At 38.5% G+C, this 24,901-nt stretch overlaps 1 protein-coding gene across 1 annotated transcript; it reads left to right on the top strand.

Annotated features, from left to right (window-relative positions):
* Window positions 1-9,875: 9,875 nt before the first annotated feature.
* LOC121318168 (28S ribosomal protein S30, mitochondrial-like) lies at window positions 9,876-13,877 on the top strand. The gene is made up of 5 exons (XM_041254567.1): window positions 9,876-10,525; window positions 11,063-11,208; window positions 11,470-11,575; window positions 11,736-11,912; window positions 13,553-13,877. Exons 1-5 carry the CDS (start codon window positions 9,907-9,909, stop codon window positions 13,819-13,821), a joined length of 1,317 nt encoding a protein of 438 aa, XP_041110501.1. The 5' UTR covers window positions 9,876-9,906; the 3' UTR covers window positions 13,822-13,877.
* Window positions 13,878-24,901: the final 11,024 nt, after the last annotated feature.

Raw genomic sequence — 24,901 nt, 5'->3', positions numbered from 1 at the left:
CTCTGTTTCAAACAATTTCATTATAGAAGCCTGTTATCTGCCAGGCATTCACAATAACACAGCAGATGCTCTTCCTCGTCTGCAGTTCCCCAGATTCTGTCAACTAGTTCCGCAGTGGCAGCAGAACCTCTACAAATCCCTCGATTCCAGGACCTGATATTCAAATAAATTCAACAGTCTCCAACCTGCTTCAAACTGCTCTGAGCTACATGGCAGCTGCCTTGGCGACATCTACAAAGCTTTCATACTCCACAACATGATCTACCTACTCAACGTTCTGTGCCCAAAATCAAACTCAACCCATTAAGTTTAACCATGTCTGGATTTTGGCTTTTATAGTCCACAGAAGAGACTCACTAAACCTTGCACCAGCAACCATCAAGACATACATCGCCGGCATACAATACCACTGTCACCTCATGTCTGTACAATCTCCAACACTATTATCAATCCCAGCAATCCAGCTAATGCTTAGAGGGATAACAAAAACTTCAGCCCCTGTTTCCAAGTCTCGGCTACCTATATCATCCGACCATCTCTTGCTGATTCTGATCGTACAGAAAGGTTGTTTTTTCCCTTTTCAAAGATCTACTGATGGAAACCCTATGCCTTACCATCTTCTTCGGATTCGTGAGATGTGCCAAATTTTGTGTTCCATCAGTCTCCACCTTCCCTTCCCTGGGCATTCATTCAAGCAAAGTTACCCTAGTGCATGACTCCCACTTCATCATCCTCCTTCACACCTCTAAAACGGATCAGTTGCACCAAGGACAATTCATACAGCTTTCCAAACTTAACTCCACAATATGCCTGTATGAATTAATGTCAAGGTACATCTCCCAGAAGAAACCTTTCCTCCCATCAGGTCCTCTGTTCATCAACAGTAACCAGGCACTAGTTCTCAACCTAGCCACCTTCATCTCTAGAGCAGGGCTACCGCCTCAATTCTATACACCCCACTCTTTCAGGATTGTAGTAGCCACCTCAGCAGCTAAAGCTAACATCAATCAACATCTCATAAAAGACATGAGGTGCTGGACATCTTCAGCAGTAGAGAGCTACATTCGCAGCCCACCGGTGCAAGTAACCACTCTACTTCACCTCACCGGGATGAGGTTCTATTCTAGTTCCCTTAATTGAATTCAGGACGTGGCCTGCTCTTGCTATTAGTCACAAACTAACCTAACACCTTGCTGTTTCCGTCCTCTTTCTGACGACATGCTCAGGGAGCTGGACATCTGTTATGTGTTTTCAGGGCATTTCTGGGTTGCGGGGACAACCAGCCTTGAAGGCAGCACCTCTTCCCAGCATGGCTCCTGTGGCAAGACCCTCTTTCCTATTCTATCCTATCCCACGGGGCTGCTCAGCAGAAGCATTCCAAGCCTTGAATATTTGGCCGTTAAGTGGAAACAGCCTAAACTCTTTATAGTCCCTGCTGTAGCCTCATGAACTGCTTTTGATTATTTGTCATTGACTTGCTGCCATGCCTACGGACATGTTTTTGAGAGCACATAGGTGCTATCTTTTAATGATCTCACAATAAAAAAAGCATATACAGCTGTGTTCTTTACCAAATTGGTGCAGCATAAAGGAAAATTAATAGCTAATACCGTAATGGAAAAAGATCTGATTACATGTGTTGCACCTCTCCTATTCTCCAACCCAATAATAAAAAAATAACAGACTTGTATCACTCTTGGGGATCTAGTTATTTTTTTGTCAGCACTACTGTAATAAGTAAAAACAGTCAAGGAAAATCTATTTTTTATTATTACATATTTTACAACAGTATGGGAAAGATGAGTGAGAGATGCTGGCAAACCTTTAAAGTCTTTAATGACCAACTTCACTTTTATCCTCAGGGCTATTAGAGTTGCAGAGAAGGAAACTCTGACACAGGAGCTACCAAGAAAGGGACAGAGCATAGCAGAATCTGAGAGGACTATGTTGGCATTACATCTGAGACAACTGTAAGAATTTCCAGAAACTAAAGGTCATTTATGTTTCAAGACATCTGAAACCTATACTTACAATGTAAGAGCAAAATAAGTTGCCAGCAGACAAGCTGTGTTGTATATAAAATACCATGTGTGGAATGCAATTGACCCTATTTTGGAGATACTGAGAAGTGTAAAAGTGCATGCTTGAAGGGTTGTCAGGAACAGGTGATGGATAGCAATACCATTCACAGTGCCCTGGCAAAGCACTGGGCATCAAATTGGTATACCATTACATGAAATCTAACTATTTTACTGGGAAAGGGCCAATAGAAAACAAAATCAGATATTTGGCAAGAACTTTCAATAGCTTGAAACAACAAACAACTAGCAACAGAAGGGAGGCTTCAGTATAATCCTTTTAATATATCTATTTAAAATTTAGAGGTAAGTGCCTCCAAACCTTTGATAGTGACATTATTGGTTCCATCTGTTTTTTTTTTTTTTTTTGCTTATTTTTTTAAGTTGCAGCCCTGAAGCACGGTCATAGTTTGAAATAAACTATTCCTTTTAACACTTGAACAGAATATTACAGTACAAGCTCCAAATTTGGAAAGGAGTGTATCTGACCACTAAAGAAAAATAGAAACTGCATTTAATTTATCAAGACTTTATTAGCTTTATCAAAAGTAAAGAGAACAGGTCTGTTTTTCATGTCTGGAACACTATAGGAAGCATGGCTAATTTTTGCTACCTACGGTAGTTGAGAATACCAAGAAAAGCGACTGATTTGTTTGTTGTATCAGGAAACTCGCCAACTGCTAGCCAGAAGTAGCACATTAATAATATTTGGAGCGAGACAGTGATATTTTACAGTTGCCTTTTTAGAAAGAATGATCAAATATACACTTCGAAAGACCAAATAGTTCTAAAGACTCAATACAGGCAGATAGGTGAAATGAAAGAATAAGTAGCTGGGTTCTGAAAAACGATACATGTCCCCATGTGTTTGCTACCACTGTTTAAACAATGTACCTGTCATTTTCTTTTCATTGTAAACATCCTGACAACTTTTTACATATAACTTTTGTCAAAGCTATTGACAATGGCCACTCTAGTGCACTTGGGGTTTGAAATCTGTCCTGTAAATCACTCCAGGAAGAACCATTAACAAAGAAAAACATAATACCAAGTGCTCTGGCTTTTCAGTTCCGTACCACATCATGGATCAGTGTTGCTGTGTTACCTGTTTGACAATGTGGGCAATAATCCTTACACTATCAATGCACTAGAGTGGACATTTTGAAAACAGCTTTGCAACAGACTTTAAAGTTATAAGTGTAAAAGTTGTCAGGATGTACAATGTAAATAAATTGCAGGTTCATTATTTAAACAGTTGTAGCAACACATGGGGATGTGTAACGATAATGATTTTATGGAACCCTGCTACTTACCCTGTAGGAGGGGGACTCAGTAGGAGGGGCATATGTTAACTGCATACTTCAGAGGAATTATTTGGATAGATGTCCATTAGTGTGCAAAACCAACAACAATACTGGGAAAATGTGAGTCAGGGTACTTCATGTCCCCAGAGATGGTCTGACTAAGATTTAAACAGAGATTATGGGCCCATGGTAAAACATAAACACATCATTTATTTGAAGATTTTTTTTTTTTTTTTTTAAGTATGCCTTAGTAAATTAAACAAAGCCTGGAATTACATTGTAAAGAAACCAAAACACATTTAGAAAAGTTCATGGCTATCAAACTTTATTTAATTAATCAAAAACTGATGAAGCACTAATAAATAAATAAATAAATAAATACACATAAAAGGAAACTCTAGGGAAAAACATGAATTAATAATTTTTTTTTTTTTTTTTTTTTTTTTAAATCACTTGTGAAAGTGTGCTATGAATTAATATTTCGGTACTGTAGTTTAATTGGGATCAAAAGCTCTTGTCAGCACTACTGTCAACATTTAGTTTTTCATTTATGCTTGCTGTAACTACATGATTTAATCTTTAGTAAAACGATATCTTATTTTTTTTACCTTTCCCGAGTTGAACTAATTACAAAAGGTGATATGAACTTATATTGAAAGTTAGACATTTTCAGAAGGTTTTATTTTTTTTTTTAATCTCACAACACATGTACAACATTCCTTATTATTTTCTAATGACTAGGGCTGCAACTAATTGAGACATTTGCTCATGGTTAACACAAGCTGGAGGAGGGGAGGACGTATAGGAGGTGTAACACAAATTAAATAATGAATGACAATTCATTAAAAGTTAGATTTACGCAAGTATCGAATATTGAATTTTAGCATCAAATAATAAATACTAGCATTAAATATTAAATTAATGTATCAAATGTTAAATTTGAACATAATAAACACAGGGGATACCAAATTAGACAGCTGACAATATCTTAGTCTATGGCCATACTATTTGGTATCTATTATGTTTCTCACTGTAAATACAGCCAATATCAATCAAACCCTTTGTGTGTGATAATGGGGCACAGGTAGACATACTGTGCAAGTTTGACATTTCTAGAAGTCCCACTGCCTAAATGCACAGGGGATACCAAATAATACAGCCATAGACTGATATTGTTAGCTGTCTAATTTGGTATCCCCTGTGTTTCATACTGTAAATACCAATCTTGTGTGTGTACTGTATATAAAAGAAATATATAAACAAATATATGTAAAAGTTAATGTTATATGTAATACATTATGCATTTTTAATATAATTTACTCGTGTTTATTCCATAACAGCACAAACCACAGAGCAACAACATTCGAGATCATTTACTTTCAACTTTCAGGTTTTGAAATCTAAAAAAAATATATAAAAAACAGGCTACTTTGAACATTTTTTAATGAAAATAAACTCTAACTGATTATACACATCACAAAGAAATCATGCCGTTCTGTAGAGAAAGTTAGTAAATGATTGCAAAAGGCAAACGACAACTGTTGCGCGTGCACATTACTCGTATTTTACCTCAGACACGAGCAAAAGAAAAATCAGACGTGGGACGATCTTATTTTATGCATGCGCAATGCTCCAGGAGATACGGGTTTCTGAGGGGGCACTGAATTGGTTTTAACACCCGCAAACTGATAGTTTCCAAGTGCATCCATCAAATGTATAAAAAGCACACTGAATAACAAAGTGCATACCGAATGGATAAAAGCCACACTGAATGTATAAAGCTCATATTTAATGTTTGATGCTAGTTTTTAACATTCGACTGTTTAATTTAACATTAGATGGTAGCATTTAACATTCAATACTTGCATTTAATAGTCAATCTTAAAATTTAACATTTGATACATTAATTTAATATTTATTGCTAGTATTTATTATTTGATGTTAAAATTCAATATTTTATACTTGCTTAAATTTAGCGTTTAATGAATTGTCATTCATTATTTAATTTTTGTTACTTTCACTTCCCATATGGACGGTGCTCAATTTTTTCGAAATTAAAATTATTAGTGTTAGCATATATTTTGTATGTTTAAAACAAATTCCACCATAGCACTTCTCTTACACTGTCTTGTACACTAGGTTGCTAATACATATTTTACTGAAGCACTACAACCGCTATAGGTACCCCCCAGTGCTTTGGATAATATACCCTGCTATAAAGTTACAACATATAACGATTTGGTTGGATTTTAATACAGCAAAGTAATATGCATTATAACAATAAAAAGATTGAATTGTGCATGACATTTAATGTGTGATTTATGGTATTCACACATTGTCAAAGATTTCTGCTAACAGAAGAAAAAAAAAACAAACATTACAGTGCGTGAATGGTGTCTGACGAACCAGGTTTAAACAAAGTTAATTCCTGGCTAGTGAACGAACCTTCAAACCTTCTAATACAGCCCTAATAATGACACTGGCTTCAATCAGAATCACTGCTGGCAGGCACCACAGAAGCTTCTCCTTATTACTCTGCTACAGTACCACTGGGAACTGAGACCAGCAAACTCATTTCACTGATGACCTGAGCTGGATAAAAATCCAGGCCGCCAGGTATTATTACTGCGTGACATGGATCAACATGCATTTATGCACTACCAGTACTATGGGACGATACTAACCCTTTTATTTTTAATAGAATAGACGGAGCAATCTCAAACGTTCCAACTTGTGCAAATATGTCACCATCCCAGGCACAGCTTGCAACAACCAACTGACAACCAATTCACTTTAGCAGGGGTGGGGAAGGATAGGAGTGTAATAACACACCCCAGGGTGTTGAAATATGGCCCAATAACAACACTCCTAGGTGTGCTAATATTAGACCATAAGAACACCCTGCCATGTGTTAATACTTTTATACTCAACCTACTGTTTTCATACTCAATTATCCACATGCTCAGATAAATAATTATACCATGCAATTGTCCGTTTATGTATGCATACACTATGCTATCAGAATTCAATGCTACGTCACCTTAGTCATAAACTGATTAATGAAGGCAGGTGGCTTCTGTGGCAGTCCACAAACAAAAACAAATGTCCACAAACAGCACAAACTGCTACAAGATACCAACCAAACTAGGCTTTGATAATTTTGAAAAGTGAAGAAATAGATGGAATTGTAGATTTTACTCACAGAACCCCAAAATACCATCAATTATCTAGGCTATGAGAAGACATACTTACAGATTTCATTTTACAAAAGGAAGGAAGGCAACTACTAACCCATCTGCACCATTCCCCCACCAAAACACAGTTATTATACTCCTACTACCAGGTGGTATATTTGCAGGAAGTGTTTCATGTTGTGCATCAACACACAGATTTATTTTGTTTGTTTTTAAACCTAAACTAATTAAATTACATTGGTTTGTTTTGAGGGGCATTAAGGATTATTTCTCTATTGCTTCATATACAGGTAGTGGACAAAAATTGAATCACCTGGGTAAATAAGGGACACCAAGTATATTGAAAGCAAGAGCTTCCACACAGGTGTGACTCATCCGTTAATTAAGCAAATAACATCCCAGCATGCTTAGGGTCATGGATAAAAATGCTGGACAGGCCTGGTTGCCTATAATTATGGCTAGCATGGCTGCAAGAGGAGACCTCAGTGACTTTAAAAGAGGGGTGATTGTTGGGGCGTGTTTGGCAGGAGCTTCAGTGACCAAGACAGCTCAACTTGCTAATGTTTCACGAGCAATGGTTTCTAAGGTGATGTCAGCATGGAACTCAGAGGGAGAGACATCATCAGCAAAGGGCAACAGTGGGCAGAACTGCATACTCCGGGATTGTGATATCAGTGCATTAATTGGAAGTGCAAGGCAAAACAGGCAAGCAACTGCAGATCAATTGACTGTACATTTCAACCTGGGATGCGAGCAGCCAGTTTCATCAAAAATGGTCCGCAGAGAACTCCACAGAGCGGGATACCAGTCGGGTTGCAGTGCACAAACTGCTCATCACACCTGGCAATGCACGTTTGTGTTGCAAAGAGCACAGGCAATGGACTACCGAGCAGTGGAGAAATGTTATGTGGTCAGACGAATCATCCTTTACCATGTTCTCAACAAATGGACTAGTGCATGTTTGGTGCCAACCTAAATAACTCTACAGCCCTGAGTGCTTGCTTCCAACAGTGAAGGGTTCTTGTGGTTCCGTTTGGGTGCACTCATTCCCTTAGAAGGCAAGGTCAATCCTAATCGCTACTTAATGGTACTGAGTGATCATCTTCACCCCATGTTGCAGCATTTCTTTCCTGCTGGGGGGGGGGGTGTCTTCCAGGATGACAATGCCCCCATCCACAGAGCATGTGTAGTCGCCCAATGGTTTGATGAGCATGACACTGGATCTGAACCCAATCGAGCATTTATGGGATATTCTGGAACTACGCCTGAGACAGCGTTTTCCACCGCCATCAACCAGGCGTACGTTGATTGACTTTATCATGGAAGAATGGTGCCGCATCCTCCTGCAGAATTCCAGAGGCTGGTAGACTCTATGTCATGGCGAATATAGGCCTTAGTGGCCGTACGTGGTGGCCCAAAGCCCTATTAACCCTCCTAATAGGTTTCGGGTCTATTTGACCTGACTCTAGTTTCCAATTAGCTTAAATGCTATTTTTCTTTTCATTTGCTGCATAATATTTTACGACTTTTCCTAAGTTGGGGTCAAGAACTTATACACAGAAAACAGCACCTTTGAGATGTTTTTTTTTTTTTTTTTTTTTTTTTTTTAAGAACAGCTCATGTATTCAAATAAGATGTTTTGGGTCACTGTGACCTGTGGCATTTATCTATGTAGATTTGTGTGCAGGAATAAAGCAAACTTCTTTGTTGTTTTTATTATATTATTATTATTATTATTATTATTATTATTATTATTATTATTTATTATTATTATTATTATTATTTTATTATTTCCTTTAATGGCCGCACCTGTCCAGAGATATTATTTAAAAAAAAAAATAAACAAACAAAAAACAAAAACAATATATATATATATATATATATATATATATATATATATATATATATATATATATATATATATATATATATATATATATATATATATAGAGCCTAATTTTCTCTGAAAGTATTGCAACAGCATCTCACAGGTACAGACATTCTAAAATGAGGAGCTCCCAGGCTGGCAGTCAAATAAGTTTTATCACAGCTCCTGGACTAAAAGAGCATACAAGTGTAAAACCTTTGCAAATAATTTTTTTTTTTTTTTTTTTTTTTTTTTTTTTTTTCAATTTAAGGCTGTTTAAATTAGTTTGAAATTGCGTCGGGTCAATATGACCCAAAACATAACAGATGCACCTACATTCTGAACATAATAAGAGGGTTAAGTGACTTTACATCGGTTTTTCCATTTATTTGTCCACTACCTGTACAATGAGTTCAATATTCAATGTGTTTGTTTCTTAAGTTGCATAGTGCTCCAGCAGCATCACCTGCTGTTCATTTTCTGTATTGCCTTATTTCAAAGCCCAGTTGTTGTTATATCAAGCTACTGATATGCTAAACTGCCGGTTTTTCCCAATACTCCCTGGAAGACGGTTAATAACCCCAGTCGTTCCGTTCTGCTGCTCTCTTGCTCATTGAAAATAGTATATGGTTGGGGAAGTTCTTTGCATTCCATTCCAAATGTACCAGTACAGGTCAGACCACTTGAAACACACAAACTGTACAGCCACATTTACTTAACAGCTATGGCCAAAAGTTTTGCACCACACAACACAATTAACTAATTTTACTTCATAAAGTTGAATGAAACCTGCGGAATAATGTTACATTAACATACTGAATTACATGCCGCTTTGTAGTTTTCCATATGCTTAACGAAAAACTGACAAAAAATAAAACATATGACATTTCGTAATCTAATATGAAATATTGAAATACTGTAGCTTCCAGTAGACTTGTAAGACATCGTGTTAATCGAATTAAATATCTAAAATGTGTTTATATATATATATATATATATATATATATATATATATATATATATATATATATATATATATTTTTTTTTTTTTTTTTTTGTATAATGTGTATAGCGAACGTTTTGCATCATCTAGAATTTTAGGATTGAGATAATCAAAATTATATATATATATATATATATATATATATATATATATATATATATATATATATATATATATATATATATATATATATATATATATAATTTTGATTATCTCAATCCTAAAATTCTAGATGATGCAAAACGTTCGCTATACACATTATACAAAATACACACAGTATTCCTCCTGTTGACAGAAAGCTCGTGGTATTCTACAAACAGAAGTTTGACAGGAACCCGTCTCTGTTGTGATCTTATTGGATATTGGGCTCAATACCACATTTCTATTGATCTACTCAGATGTCGATCACTAACATCGCGTCTCGCGAGATTTAGACAGTTGCCAGATGCCGTAGAGAATCATGGCTGCGCCCAGTCGGTTGCCCTTACTGCAATTTTGTTCTACAAGGGTGTTTTTACTGAGGTGCACACAAGGTTTTCATAGTGAACCAGCGGTGCAAGAACCTGCTTATCCGCCCGTGATCCCCTCCCGGACTGCCAAAAGTAAATCGGCTAAGAAGAGGAGAGAAGAAGATTATTACAACCAGGTACGCGCTGCAAGCTCAGTGCAAGACAAACTTAGGCTGCTTACCAAACTCCAGCGAGAAAAGTATGTAGTGTACCCGCAGACGTTTACACTGAACGCTGACCGCTGGTACCGACACTTCACGAAGACGGTATTCTTGCCTGGGCTCCCTGAAAAATGCAGTGTTGGTAGGCAGGTAGTTGATCAAGAGAATGGCAAGGTTCCTCCTGCAGCTGGCGGTGTGGACCCGACCGTAGTTGATGAGAATACCTTCAGTGAGCTGCGATACCTGGTGGGTAATGGCATTTTACAGGAGAACTTTTATTTGAAGAAGAGGAGGCCTTTTCTGCAAAAGGAGCAGGAGCACTTTGTTGCACCCTTCCTATCAAACTTGGTGTCCAGCGTCACCAACGCATTAGCCAAATACAACCCGCTGTTAAAAATGTCAAGTTTGGGTAAGCGTAATCTCTCCCTGTATTCTATGTTATTGTGTGGGTGTTGTTTGTTTACTGTCTTACACGTTACAGTGGCAGAAGAAACAAAAATATGTCATTCTAGTGACCTTGTATGAAGATTGAAAACGGTAGAAAAGTCGATTGGAAGTCTTAACACACAGCCCACTGAAGTGTGGGTGTGGGCAGTTTTTGGAATGGATGCTTACTGGCAGTAATCCTTGTTGTCCAATCTGACAGTACCTTACTACTGTTACCAGATAAGCATATTGGTATATTTAACTGATATCTGGATATAGTTAAGCGATTTAATGCTTACAAAAAGCAAGTCTCAGAAGCTGACTGGTTTGTGTGCTGCAATTTACCAGTTAGAGGACCTTGAGGTCTATATTATTGATGTACAGTAACCCCCCTCCCTCCAAAAATGACTCCCCATTTAATACAATGTTAGCTATTGTTTAAGTATAACTTCAATGTGGTGCATGTGCTTTTAAGAAAATACGTATGTGATTGAAAGTTTTTTTCTTGTCATTTGCACAGATTTCAATCCTGAAGTGAGCTTCTATTGGATGCGAGGCGAGAGAACCGTTCCGCGTGGACACCGCAGAGGTCGAGCCGACCCAATCAGATTTCAGATTAATGATCAGCCTCACTGTCAAATACGAGTGCCTCAACAGCTTGAAGAGGTATGATAGTTATTTGACTTGATTGTTAAAGTAAAACTAATCAAATATAACATAATTAAAGAAAACTAGACTATGTAGCTACATGAGTGAAATGTGTGAGAATAACATTAATTTTGTGAATAACCATTATGCAAAAGTTGATATTAGTTCATCAATACCTTTTGCTAATGCATTCATATACCCCTTTTATTTATTTACCAGTTTTCTCTTGACATTCACCGTACATGTTTTAATTGTAATCTGGTTTGTCCTTTGTCTTAGTTTTTGCCTCTACAAGAATCAGTTTCTGCCGAAGTTCCGGTGGTACAGTTTGAGCCTAACAGACTGCCAATGTTCCAAAGACAGTACGATAACAACATTTTTATAGGTACGATTTTATTTCTATTTAAAACTTTTGTTTCCTAAGAAATTTTAAAATCACAAACTGACAGCCTGACAGCATGTTTTTATTCCGTCATCAAGTTCAGTTACAATGGCTGCATCTATAAACAATGGGGTGCAAACACAATGCTGATTCATTTTTACAGGGTCCAAGGTGACAGATCCATGCAGCTATGGCCACACCCAGTTTCACCTCGTTCATGACAGATTTAAGAGAGACCGTCTTTTAAAGGGAAATCTTGCTGACCAGATTGAAGTCCGTTTGCGAGCAAATGCCATTGCAAGCCTGTTTGCCTGGACTGGAGCCCAGGCAATGTATCAAGGTAATTTTGGACCAGTTTGCTATGTATGGTTTACATATTGCAAAGTAACTTCAAACAAGCTTAGCATGGGTTGGTTTGACAATGTATGTTTTTTTTTTTTTTTTTTTTTAATATTTGGTAACTATAACAAAAACTTCAAACCTTTAAGCAGTTTCAGAATACTTACCTTGTAAATTGCACAATTTACCAAGTGCAAGGAGTTAAAAAGTAAAGGGGACAGACTAATGTAAAAAAATTGAATAAATCTTAAATACAGGACAGCTCTGTTTGTATTATACGATTTGTGAAAGTTTAGTATGATCTCTTTGTACAAATTACAATAAAGTATGTGTCAAGGTCAGACAGTGTTAGCACACATTTCTCATACATTTTCAGAACATCTTTTAAAAGCAAACTTTTTAATCCAGCCTGAACTGACTAAACCCCAGAGTACTTAAAAGGGAACATACTGTAGATTATTTGAAATTGTACTTTGAAAAATGGGAACAGTGTGATTTATTTAAAGAAAATTATAGAGAACAAATGGATGTTAGAAATGCTGTTGCTAATAATTGCAAGAGTACATTATGCAAAGGCTGAATGGAATGAGTTATCACAGTATGTGACTGAAAAACAAAATAAATCATCAAATGCTGGCGGGTCTCCATTGCAGACTACTGGAGTTTGCATAATGTAGGAGTGATGAGACACTACTTAATCCTGCTCTGTGGAGTGCAAGAGTACCTGAGCATAATTGAGTGCCATTGCTTTGTGAGTGTTTTGATGTGTTTTGAAAAGCCCAGCTCCTTAAACATATAATTTCTCTTGCGCTTCCTCATTACGACAAGGTTATCTCCATGACTACCAGTGTCGTTCCTTGAACCCTTAGATAAGTCACTCCAAAAATCGGATTCTGTCAGTTAATCCTGTATCTGATCTATTAAGTACAAAGCAGACTGGACAGTAAATTAGATTTAAAAAAAAAAAAAAAAAAAAAAAAAAAAAAAATCATTCAAGCAATGAAGTGTTATAGCACTGTGGATATTTACAATAGGTTTTACTTGAATAAAGTGGATATTTACAATAGGTTTTACTTGAATAAACCTGCGGTCTCCATTTATATATATATATATATATATATATATATATATATATATATACACACACAGTGCCTTGCAAAAGTATTCAGACCCCTGACCAATTCTCTATTACCGAATTACAAATGGTACATTGAAATTTCGTTCTGTTTGATATTTTATTTTTAAACACTGAAACTCAGAATCAATTATTGTAAGGTGACATTGGTTTTATGTTGGGAAAGATATTTCAGTTTTTTATTTTTCTTAAAAATATTTCCCAACATAAAACCATATATGTTAGAGGTCAAACTAAGTGGGTGGACTTTTCAGAACCATTCAAAGAACTTAAGTTCTTGCACACACACACAAAAATAGCAATTACACTCAGAACTATTAAAATACAATCTGAAGGTAAGTGCTGTTAGTATAATTTAAAGCTATGTGTTTTGGTCTAAAATTGGTAGTAAATAAGACATTGTTTTTACAGTTACTACGCAAGAAATTCCACTGTAATTACAGTGTGTCCACACCTATGTTATCATGTAACCGCTCACTACAGTATGTTCCTTTTATTGTATTTAGGGTTCTGGAGCCATGAAGATCTGACACGCCCATTTGTATCCCAAGCTGTTGTAACAGATGGACAATATTTCTCCTTTTTCTGTTATCAACTGAATACCCTTGCTCTCACAGTTCAGACTGACCACAATAACCCCAGGAAGAACATATGCTGGGGCACAGAGAGCATGCGCTTGTATGAGGCGGTGAAAGATGGTGAAGTGGTTGGGTTAAATGATGATGTATTGAAACTACTTGTTCATTTCCTGTTGAATAAGCCACAGAAGATGTGAAGATGGAAACTCATGTTTACAATTGCCAGTTTGTGGCAATGTTTAGTATAAATGTCTAAATAAAAAACTGGTTGTGAATAATACCTCAGGTTGTTTGTGTTTTATTCCTCGTGTCTTCCTTTGCTTTTATTCAAGGGACACAAAGAACAATTCCTACAGTATTTCTGTCCCTTGTTCTCCTAAGTATTTTTTGCCACAATTCACAATACATGGGTTTGTAAATCATAATTTGTCAAATTTGTTTTTATATTAGTCTATTAATTGAAAAAACAAAATATTTGTTGTTGCACTTAAAAAAAAAAATAAAAGAGATTGCAGTTTCTCAAGCAAGTAAAGTTGTACTTGGTTTAATGTAAAAAGCCCATACAACCCATCTAAACTGAGACACTAGGCGTATTTGCCCATGTCACGGGAGACGCTGGCGTAATTGTGAAGAATGTAATACCACTCTAAACTTACCAACTACTCGCAAATTAAAAATGTGCAAAACAATATAAATGCATTCAAGCTATCACTGAAATAAATACTAGCCTGTGTGATAAGTAACAAAAATCCTTATGGAGAGAATATGCAGTGTGTATTGGAAAAACATACTACAGGTCTTTCTTGATTATTGCAACCTGGGTGTTACTTACTGTACAACAGCATTAAAACCACCTAAAATTATTTTGAAATACCAGCAAAGAAATGGGTTTTCTAGAAATGGGAGACTTAAACTTACTAGCAATATGTAATGTACATTTTTGTGACAGAAGACTTTCAGGTGGCTGATTTGTTTTTCACATTAGTATACATATTTTCACATGTCAAGTCACTTTGTCATAATAGGCAGGACAGCAAACCTAACTCACTTGAATTGATGGTAGATGGTGTTATTTGCATTTGCTTTTGTATCCAAAACTGTAAAAATAACCAATGATTCAAAAGGATCAGTCTCAAAAGTGGGTCATTGTTGAGAGTGATCTTTAAGAAGTGTATTATACTAATTAAGTGCTCATTTGCAGATAGAACTCAAATCTCGATTGGCACTTCTATCAATTATGTAACTTGTCCCAGTCTTTTTTTTTTTTTTTCAAAGAACAATACATTTACAGTAGTTAATAAATACATTACCTTTAGCTGTCACAGTTTAAAGATTTCAGTGAGCAAGCCGTACCCCACGAGCAGCAGCACCCCAAAATGTAGCCCATTCTAACCAATACAGAGTGCATCCCTAGATAGTCTATTGATACCCCTTTTAACCCCCTTAAAGATTTTAATGAGCAAGCTGTACCCCACCAGCAGCAGCACCCCAAAATGTACCCCATTCTAACCAGTACAAAATGCATGGGGCACGTCTTTCGATGCCCCATTTACCCCCCTTAGACACATTGCTAACTAAATATCGAGGTATCCCTACATATGCTATTGTCTCCTCTTTGCAAAAATTAGTGAGCAAGTCGTACCCCACTAGCAGCAGCACTCCAAAATGTAACAAATAAAAATACATAGGAATCCCTTTGCTCTTGTTGATAAACAATAACTTTTATCTTCTTTCTTAAGCTGTTTTTGTTTGGCTGAGAAAGTTTATTTTATTTGTGTAAAATGCCACGGCTGCAATGGAAAATGTTGTATTAATAGTTATATCTATGCAGGTAGCAGTCAACGCTGCTAAGAATACTTAGTAGAGAACTTGGTGAAATTCTTTTGTTTCTCCCACTGCACATAAATATAACGTTGTAAGATTTATGTCATTAAGTGTTTTCTTCTTGTATTTTCAGTTTCTTTTTCTTTAAACATTTGTTTAAATTCTTCTTTTATTGGGGTGAACCTATTTTATTTTTCAAATTGTCCATATCTTTGTTTTGAATGTAACCTATTATTGTCCACTTTATACAGTGCTTGATGTAATTAGTGATACATGTGACAGCTGTTGATGTTAAGCAATGCAGACAGGCACTGTACACTGAAGAACATGATGACATAGTCTAGTATGAACGTAACAGTAGGTTACGGATGTAACCCTGGTTCCCTGAAAGAGAAGACAACCACCAACCAATGCTTTTGGGATATGCCTGCCATAGGTCGGGTATTCACTGAGCATTTTATATCAAAGCTGCCAATGTACCCCTCCTTGGAGTGACGTCCTTGGTCTCACCTCACCAAGGTAATAAATAGTCACTACAAGGAGAACTCATTCTCTTCCATTGAACCCGCAAATGCGAGCGAGTTGGGTGTTTCAGGGAACCGGGGTTTCATCTGTAAATTATCATTCCTTTCAATTCGAAGACGACCACCACCCAATACTTTTGGGAAAGTATACCAAAGCTGTCGCAAGGGAGTATGAGTGGACAGCATATGAGGAAAAGCTCGCTACCGCCAGCTAGTGTTGGTGATGTGAGTGTGACCCTCAAGGATCCTTGAGCCTAAAAGCACAGAGGGATCTGCCACATTAAGTCACTAGAACCTGGTGAATGTATGCAGAGTAGCCCAGCTAGCCACAGTACAAATATCAGCGAGTGAGGCTCCTCTAAAGAGGGGTCATGACGTAGTCACTCCTAGTCGAATGCGTAGCCACTGTCCCAGGTGGGGTAGGCCAGCAGCAGTATATACAGTCAAAATTGTTGCCACAATCCAGTGGGACAGTTGCTGCTTCGAGAGGGCTTGACCCAGTGTCCTTTCACCATGATAGATGAAGAGCTGGTCAGACTGACACAGCGCTCTCATTTTGTCCACATAGCTTCTCAATGCAGAGGAAATTCAATCTTCAACCCTCCTCCGAAGCAAAAGGAGGGGGAGGGAAAGCCTCAACTTCTACCGATTGGTTCAAGAGGAAAGCCTTAACCTAGTTAGTGAGGAAAGTGGGGTTCATGCGCAACAATACCCTGTTTCCCTCTTCTCAAATACGCATACAGGCACTGTGCACTGACAGCCTGTAGCTCACTAACCCGCTTAGCAGAGGTGATGGCTAACAAAAAGGCTATCTTCACAGAGCGAAATTTCAACTCAGTTGGAATGAATAGGCTCAAATGGGGGCTTAGTAAGAACCTCCAATACCACACCCAGACTCCACTTGGGGAGGGCGTCTTTTCTAGGAGGACGTAGCCGCCGAGCACCCTTTAGAAAACGGGAATATGAGCACCCGTGGAAACTGAGTCAATAGGGAAATGGCATGCAGATATAGCTGCCAGGTACACTTTCAGAGTAGAAGGGGACCTGCCCTCCTCTAACAGATCTTGCAGAAACTGTAGGTTAGTTGCTATAGGGCAATAAATGGGGTCATGGCCTCTGGTCATACACCAATTTTGAAAATAATTCCACTTATAGGCATACAGTGCCCCCGTGGAGGATGCCCTAGCATTCTGAAGTGTACGGACTACCATGTCTAAGAGGCCTATGGCGGACAAGCGGTCCCGTAGTGGACCAATGCATCGCTGGAAGGAAGACCACAGGGGGCAGTGAGTTGTCTCTGCCGTGGCAAAGAGATCGACTGGGCCCTCTGATGGGTGAGGGCCCTCTCTAGAGAGAAGGCCCAATTCACCACTCCCAGGAGATGAACAGCCCAGAGGGACAACAAGTGCCTCTTTACCCAGGTCCCGGGAACCAAAGTCATCCCTGGTGGTTGACATATGCTACCATAGATATGCTGTCCATGCAGATAAGGACATGTCTCCTCTGGAGCACTGGGAGGAAGTGCTAAAGAGCAAGATGGACCACTCACAGGTCCAGAATTTATGTGCAGGGATGTCCAGTGGCCCAACCAGGATCCACGGACACCTCTGCCTTCCCAGACTGCATCCCAACCCGAATTGGATACATCTGTTGTTACCACCTGATGGTTGTGGATTACTCCCATTCTTACACCTTCTCGCAGGTGAGGCGGTAGGCCTCCACCAGCGTAGGCCTACCAGCATATGCGAGACACGGTCTGCTGACGGTGTCTGTCACCTTTGGGATGTAGCTGGAAGGCACTGAGCCACATTTTGGCCGGATGCATGTGGAGCAACCCTATTGGGATGGCTAATGAAGTTGTGGCCATCGGACCCAACAGTTTCTGACACAACACCAACTGTACTGTGGATCCCTGTTGAAACAGGGCTTGACAGTTCTGAATGGCGGCTACTCTGTTGTCCGACAGGTAGGCTCGCATTGTAATCCAGCCGGAGACCCAAGTAAACCATACTATCACTGTTGTTAATTGACTTTTGATGTTGGCTGTTGAAATGAAGAAAGAAGTTTTTTAAAAAGAGTTCAATTGCGCAGCATTTGCTCAGTTCTCAGAAGCCGAGTTACTGACTCCGGGAAGTGGCAAGCCGACTTCCAGCAATATTTGTAATAGAATTAACAGAAAACTTGAAGTGAGAGCTATTTTACAAAGATACAATCACAGAGAGGTTAAACTGGAGAGGTTAGTTATACCTACCTTACCTACCTGATGGTGAAAAGCAAAAGAGAATGGGTTCTCCGGGTAGTGACTAATTATTACCTCGGTGAGGCGGGACTGAGGACGTCACTCCACGGAGGGGCCTATCGCCAGCTTTGATATAAAATGCTCAGTGAATAAGTATTGGTTGGTGGCTGTCTTCGAATTGAAAGGGAACTAATATCAGGATTTATTTTTCCCAGTTCAGTGGTCTGCTGCCATGGTAACATAGAAAGAATATATTATATATATAATATATATATATCTATATATATATATATATATATATATATATATTAGGGATGACATAGGGTACTTCGGTATCTGGGTCACCTGGTTCTTGCGATATTACCCGAATCCATTTTCAGGATTTGATTCCTCTTCGAATCCCTTTTGCTAAAATCGAACATCTCAGTTTTCCATGCAACCTGTTGTAGCAGAGCCACTTGACTTGACTGGCTAGACCAGTGGTTTTCAACCTGTGATATGCATACCTTTACTGGTACGTGACAGGCTTGCCACTGGTGTGCTCCAACAGTTCTTTATAACAATATGATTCCTCAAAACACAATGCTCTATCAATCACACCATCGTGTATCAATCTGTTTGTACCACTGAAGCACAGAGAAATGAGAAATCATAATGCAGAGCTGCAATTAAAATGGTTAGAAATGCAAGAACAAAAAAAAACCCCCAAAAAACATTTTGCCAACTTTTTAAGGGGTTAGGCACCAAAATGCCAGATCTCCCTTAAAAGCTAGTGTCAATATTTACGAATGCGAGATGACGTTGGTCTGATTTTGTATATATATATATATATATATATATATATATATATATATATATATATATATATATATATATATATATATACACACAGACACAGACACACACACACACAATGAAAGCAAAGCAATGCAGCAATACAATAGTTCAAATTTCTTTCAGCCAAACTAAATTTAAATGGTTTACCAATTAAAATTCATCATTTTGCTTAAAAGAGGTTTAAATACTTGACTAGATTTTTCATCAAAACCTCTTTATTAATTTAAAAAAGGACAGAGTTGTAAAACAAACGTGTTTCGACACTAACGTGTCTTCATCAGGTATATTAACACCAGCAGAATACATGAAGCCCAGTTTCTTGCAACAGTTGTGATGGGGACCAAATGTGTGAGTACTGTTGTGTAAAAAAGTAGCTTAAAATGAACAGTTGTTTGTGAAATGTAGAACAAGAACAGCAACAAATAAAAATACCCTTAGCCCTTTGAGGTCCTATGCCAGAGCCTGTCCGACATCATCAAAAAGACATCAAGCACAGGTCCCTAGTCTTTTTTTCTCAATGGCTGAGTGAGGCCGATAGAAGCTGAAAAAAAAAAATGGAGGCAGATCTGAGCAATACGCATAGATAACACGGACATAAACAAACAATCACCAGCGCTCCAAAAATATTGCAGATATTTGCCAAGCTTTTTAAGATATTACAGTAATAAAATAATGACTTGGGTAGCATTATTGAGGAGTTTGGTGATAAAACAAGTGATCAGGAGATGATTTATCAGTATGCACTACTATGAAGAGATATGTGATAAATACAGCGAACAAGGAGGGGGCAGGGCTGGAGATGCAGCACTGAGTGTCCTGTTGATATGCAGTGCCTTTTAAACCTGTTTTACTGTGAAGAAAATTACTTTTAAACAGCACGTGGGAAAATAAATTGGACCTGACACGCCTGACAGGCGCTGAATAAATGGACCGCAAAGGGTTAAGGTTTGTGTCTTGTACACCTGCCATTAACAAAATGCCCTGAAAACTTAACGTAATTAATGAAAGCTGTAATGCAGCAAAAAGAGTAAGAATTAAACAAACAAGGATGTGAAAAGCTTACGTACCAAGCTGAAAAAAAGTTTTTTGTGAACTCCAATAAACTGATGTTCACCAGTCAAATCGTAGAGTTCATAAATAAAGTTTCAATTCAACACAAATAGATTTTTTTCGTCTCTTGCGTCTTGCATCCCAGTAGATTTTGTAACATTGTTTACAGTCAGGAGTTAAGTGATTTGACTGCACAAGATTCCATGGTTAGACAAAGAGCTGATAATATCTCTTCAGCCAAATAATCAATTTAAGAGCAAAGTTACCAGTATGTAAAAAGAGCTTTGTACTAAAGCAGGGCCAGCTGTTGAACAAAGTTTATTTCTCAAACTGACCATTTAAAAAATGTGAAAGCAGAACACACAGAAATTAATGTGGTCAGCTGGCTTGTATTCTATTCCCTTCTCCCCTGCTCTGGCCATGACGTACAATGACCTTATAACTTGATTATTTCGACCTACAGCCACAAGCATGCACACATTAGTTCATAGTGCTTGAAGGGCAAAAACGGTGTAATTAACCCTTACTAGGAATTGGGGAATCCGGTTCCCAGAAGGTCTAAAACCAGCTCTGAATTCTTCTACCTGATGTCATGCTTGAGTTCAAGACTATATGGCTGCTGCCATCGCTCCATCCGCTCACACCTCCTAGGCAACAAGCTGGTCTATCTTCACTACCTTATGCAAACAAAATCTCACCTTCACCTTTCAAGCTGGTTTTGCCACTTATTTTCATTGTCAGTTTACAGCCTTGGTATGGTAGTACAGCAGTAAAAAATGTCTGTGCCCTGGATGAGAGGAAACATTTGCTTCAAGATGGTTTTTAAAAACACTTAATGTGGAAGTTAATTGCCATTGATTGGTACACAATTGTAAAGGTGAGGGAAGGGCCCATGTCAACACACCATATCTTATACAGTAAACTTACTTTCTAATCACCCTGTATATATAATTAACCTTTATTTCTTTTTCATTGGTGGTGCAGTTATGGGGACCGGGGGTCCTCTTTTTTTTCGGGGGGGGGGGAGTGAAGCTCACATCCAACCTTAGAGGCCTAGTTATGCCGGCCTCGTCCTCCACCAGGAAGGTTCTGAGCAAGCCCGAGGGGACTCCCGGCCAAAACTGCCATAACTCTCTTTTGTTTTCCCATTCTCTCACCTCTAGGTTCCCCCTGGGGAAGTATCAATTTCTAATGCATCAAGCACATTAAAAATGTCTCCAAACTGTATGCTTTTCTGTTTGAGGTAGCTTTTCTGCTGGAGGTCATTGAGCAGAGTTATAGAATGTTGCCTTTTTTATACACAGTACACGCCAGCTAAACGGGATGCACTTAAGTGGGATGACCGGTTTAGCGAGACGCTTTAATGAGAACCGATTTTCCTCTATTAAAAATGTGCAAGTCAACTTCAGTTTGTAGGCATGATAACAAAAACTACATTTCACTTTAGTGGGACAATTGGCAGGCTTCTCACCAGTGTTGCGCAATACACTGAACAGCAGTTTCAGCACAGAAATGTCTCAGCATTTTGACAGGGTAAAGGTTCTGGAAGCTCTGCTGCTCAATTCTACATCTCCAAAAGCCAGGCAGGGAGGATAAGCAAAAACAGATGCTATTCTGGTTGAGTGGCGATCAAATGCAAATCCCAAAATGAAAAGGAAACGCAAGGGGAAAGAGAATAATGTAGAGGACACACTTTTCGTTTGGTTTCAGCAGAGTGTTGTCAAAGCAGCTCGTATATCAGGGCCAATGTTTACATCAAAGCTCAGGACCTCGCTATACAGTGTATAAACCAAACAATGGATGTATTTCTCATTGGAAACAAGGACACCATGTGTTTAAGCGTGAGCATGGCGAAAAGCAGGATGCTGATTAAGCAGCAGCTAAGAACTGGTTAACTGAGATCCTCATAGGTCTAACCAGTAATTACACTGCAGACAACATTATGTACATGATGTATTGCAGACACATGGTGTAAACAGGACAGGATGTGTTTTTGGGGGCGAGAGGGAGACAGAGAAGAGAAACACTGTTTTGTGAAGTGCTGATTTAAAGGTGCTTTACATTACTGACAGACTGTGTTACAAACTGTATTCTGACTGGGTTTACGTTTTTGGATTATAAACAAAAGACCACTGTTTTGTTTGAATTAAGGGATTAAAGGCCTATCATTTCCCGAGATAGTTAGGGGAACAATGTTAAGTTCAGTCAGAGCTCAGAGGGAGCTGTTTTGTTTTCTGTTTTCTGTTTTGGTTTCCTGTTACAGCCATCAATAAAAGAGTGTCAAAAGACACTAAAATGTATAACAACTGTCTGTGACTTGCATTTGTGGTGGTAAGTGACTGGCCATTGTGACAATTGTGCCATTTTACCACAGCTGCAAACACTACATGTTTTCCTTGTGTAGCTGGAGAAAACTGGAATACACCATTATGAAGACTGAAGTACATAAAAACACTAATTTCACACAGGCAATAGCCATTAATGTAAGCGTGTTTCATGAGTTTCATCTGGTATGTCTTTGACTGACTTTCCCATTTCCTCACACCGTTTCTCACGTGTCCAGCTACAGGCATTGCACTTGTCAGTTACAGTTTACATCTTTTCACCACATTGAGGAGTTCTGTTTCTACAGTGTGCAGCTTTCCATTGTAATAATGAAAAACATTATTAAAATGAAGACGCAGTCCAGAGTACAGTACTGTGTATGTGTGAGGTCAGTCCATTATATTTGTGTTTGCTGGACTTTTGCTTTTATTTACATTACATGTTACATATTTATACAGATTTCCTGAGACATAGGTCAGTCTATTTCACCCAAAACCAGCCGGTCTCCATGACTGGTTCCTCCTTTTTTCTTAACTCTATCCAAAAAAATCACTAAAAGCTTGTTCAAATGATTACACCCTCTACCCACAAATAGTGCTTTTGGAATTGGTTAATTTATAAAACTGATTTATGTTTATTTAAACAAATACTATGGCATTATATAGCCTTATGGCAGCAAACATTAGAATACTGCATGGGATGCAAACAAATATATATCTTTTGTCTCTACTAAGCATCTGTTGTTGTCCCAGTGATGTTTGGGAAAAAAATGCATAGCCAGCAGTGTCGCACACCTGTGTAAAGTTAAAACCTAAGCTGGTTAAAAGACAAATGACTCACAGCAACATCAGGCATCTCACTTAAAACAGCAAAAAATGCAAAAAGCCAAGCAAAAGCATATTCAGGATAATAATAATATAAAAACTGTCTGGTGAGAAAATCACTTCATCCTGCTGCAATGAAAAAACTATTCCCTGCAGTGCAATAAAATCTGCTTGCTTGGGACTGCAAATTATGGGAAAAAAAACAACTAAAACACAGGGGTGATGTAGCCTGTACCTATGAGCGTTACATGATTCGAATCTCATTCTTTTGTGTTTACTAAGGTCATTTGTAGGGTTTATATAAGAAAACAACTTTCACAGCTCATTATTGTAATTATATACACCCATGTGATTGACAATACATACTGTCAGTTTAAAAAGAAAAATCTTTGGTGCAGAATACGTTTACAATTGCTGCAGTTTCAATAAATTATTAGATTTGGTGTGGAAATATTTAGCAACATTATAATTCATTAAATTTGGACCCTACATAAATATGCAATCTACCATGCTCCCTTTTTGTGGTGCAAAAAATATTTTAATCTGTCTTTAGATTTCCCCTTGGCTCGCAGAGAACTGCCCTCGCAGAGGTGAGATCGAACTGATCGGCCCTCAAAGCTGGGAAGCCAGTGTTACTTCCCCCAAGGGGAAATGAAGAGAATGATAGTGGATAGATCAAAGAGGTCTAGAATTCTCTAAGGATCGACTAAGCTTAGGGAGGTTGGCATGGCCAGACTTCCGAGGCGGAGCCACGCGGGGAGACAGGAATGCTGAAATTTCAGGCACCCAGCCACCATGATGTACTGAGGCCCAAAATATCTCTCAACTGGCCTCAGAACAGCCTCAATTTGTTGTTGACTCCAATGCTTCCCACAGTTGTGTCAAGTTGGCTGGTAGTGGATCTCTACTCCTAATAGCTCATTCCATCTCATCCCACAGATGCTCAATTGGATTGAGATCTGGTGACTTGGCAGGCCACTGCAGTAAGCTGAATTCACTGTCATGTTCGTGGAACCATTCCTGGACAATCCTAGCCTTGTGGCATGGGGCATTAAGCTGCTGAAAAAATCCATTAGCAGATGAATACACTGCTGCCATGAAGGGATGCACCTGATTGGCAATGATGCTCAGATATCCTGTGGCATTCAATAGTTGCTCCACTTTTATCAAGGGGCACAGTGTGTGCCATGAAAACACATCCCACACCATCACACCACCAGCACCATCCTGCAATGTTGACACGCAGCATGATGGATGCATGTTCTCATGTGGTTTTCTCCATACCCTAGTCCTCCCATCAGTGTGAAACAGCAGGAGCTGGGATTCATCAGACCAGACAATGTTTTTCCAATCCTCCAGTATCTAGTGTTTTCGTTCCTTAGTCCGCTGCAACCATAGTGTTTTGTGTTTTGCTGAAAGAAGGGAAATTCTGTTAGGTCGTCAGCTGCCATACCCCATTCGTGTCAAGGTACGACGAGTTGTGCATTCTTTTTTGGGTCTTTCGGGACTAATGTTGTACTGGACTGTCAATTGACTAACTGTAGCCCGTCTGTTGCTCTGCACAACTCGTGTCAGCCTCCTTTGGCCTCTTTCATCAGAGCCATTTTCGACCACTGGCCTGCCGTTGGCAGGATGTCCTTTGGGTGGTGGACCA

The sequence above is a fragment of the Polyodon spathula genome, chromosome 1 (assembly GCF_017654505.1).
Source record: "Polyodon spathula isolate WHYD16114869_AA chromosome 1, ASM1765450v1, whole genome shotgun sequence".
Lineage (NCBI taxonomy): Eukaryota > Metazoa > Chordata > Actinopteri > Acipenseriformes > Polyodontidae > Polyodon > Polyodon spathula.
The sequence above is the reverse complement of the archived record's forward strand: the minus strand, read 5'-3'. Positions and strand labels throughout refer to the sequence as shown.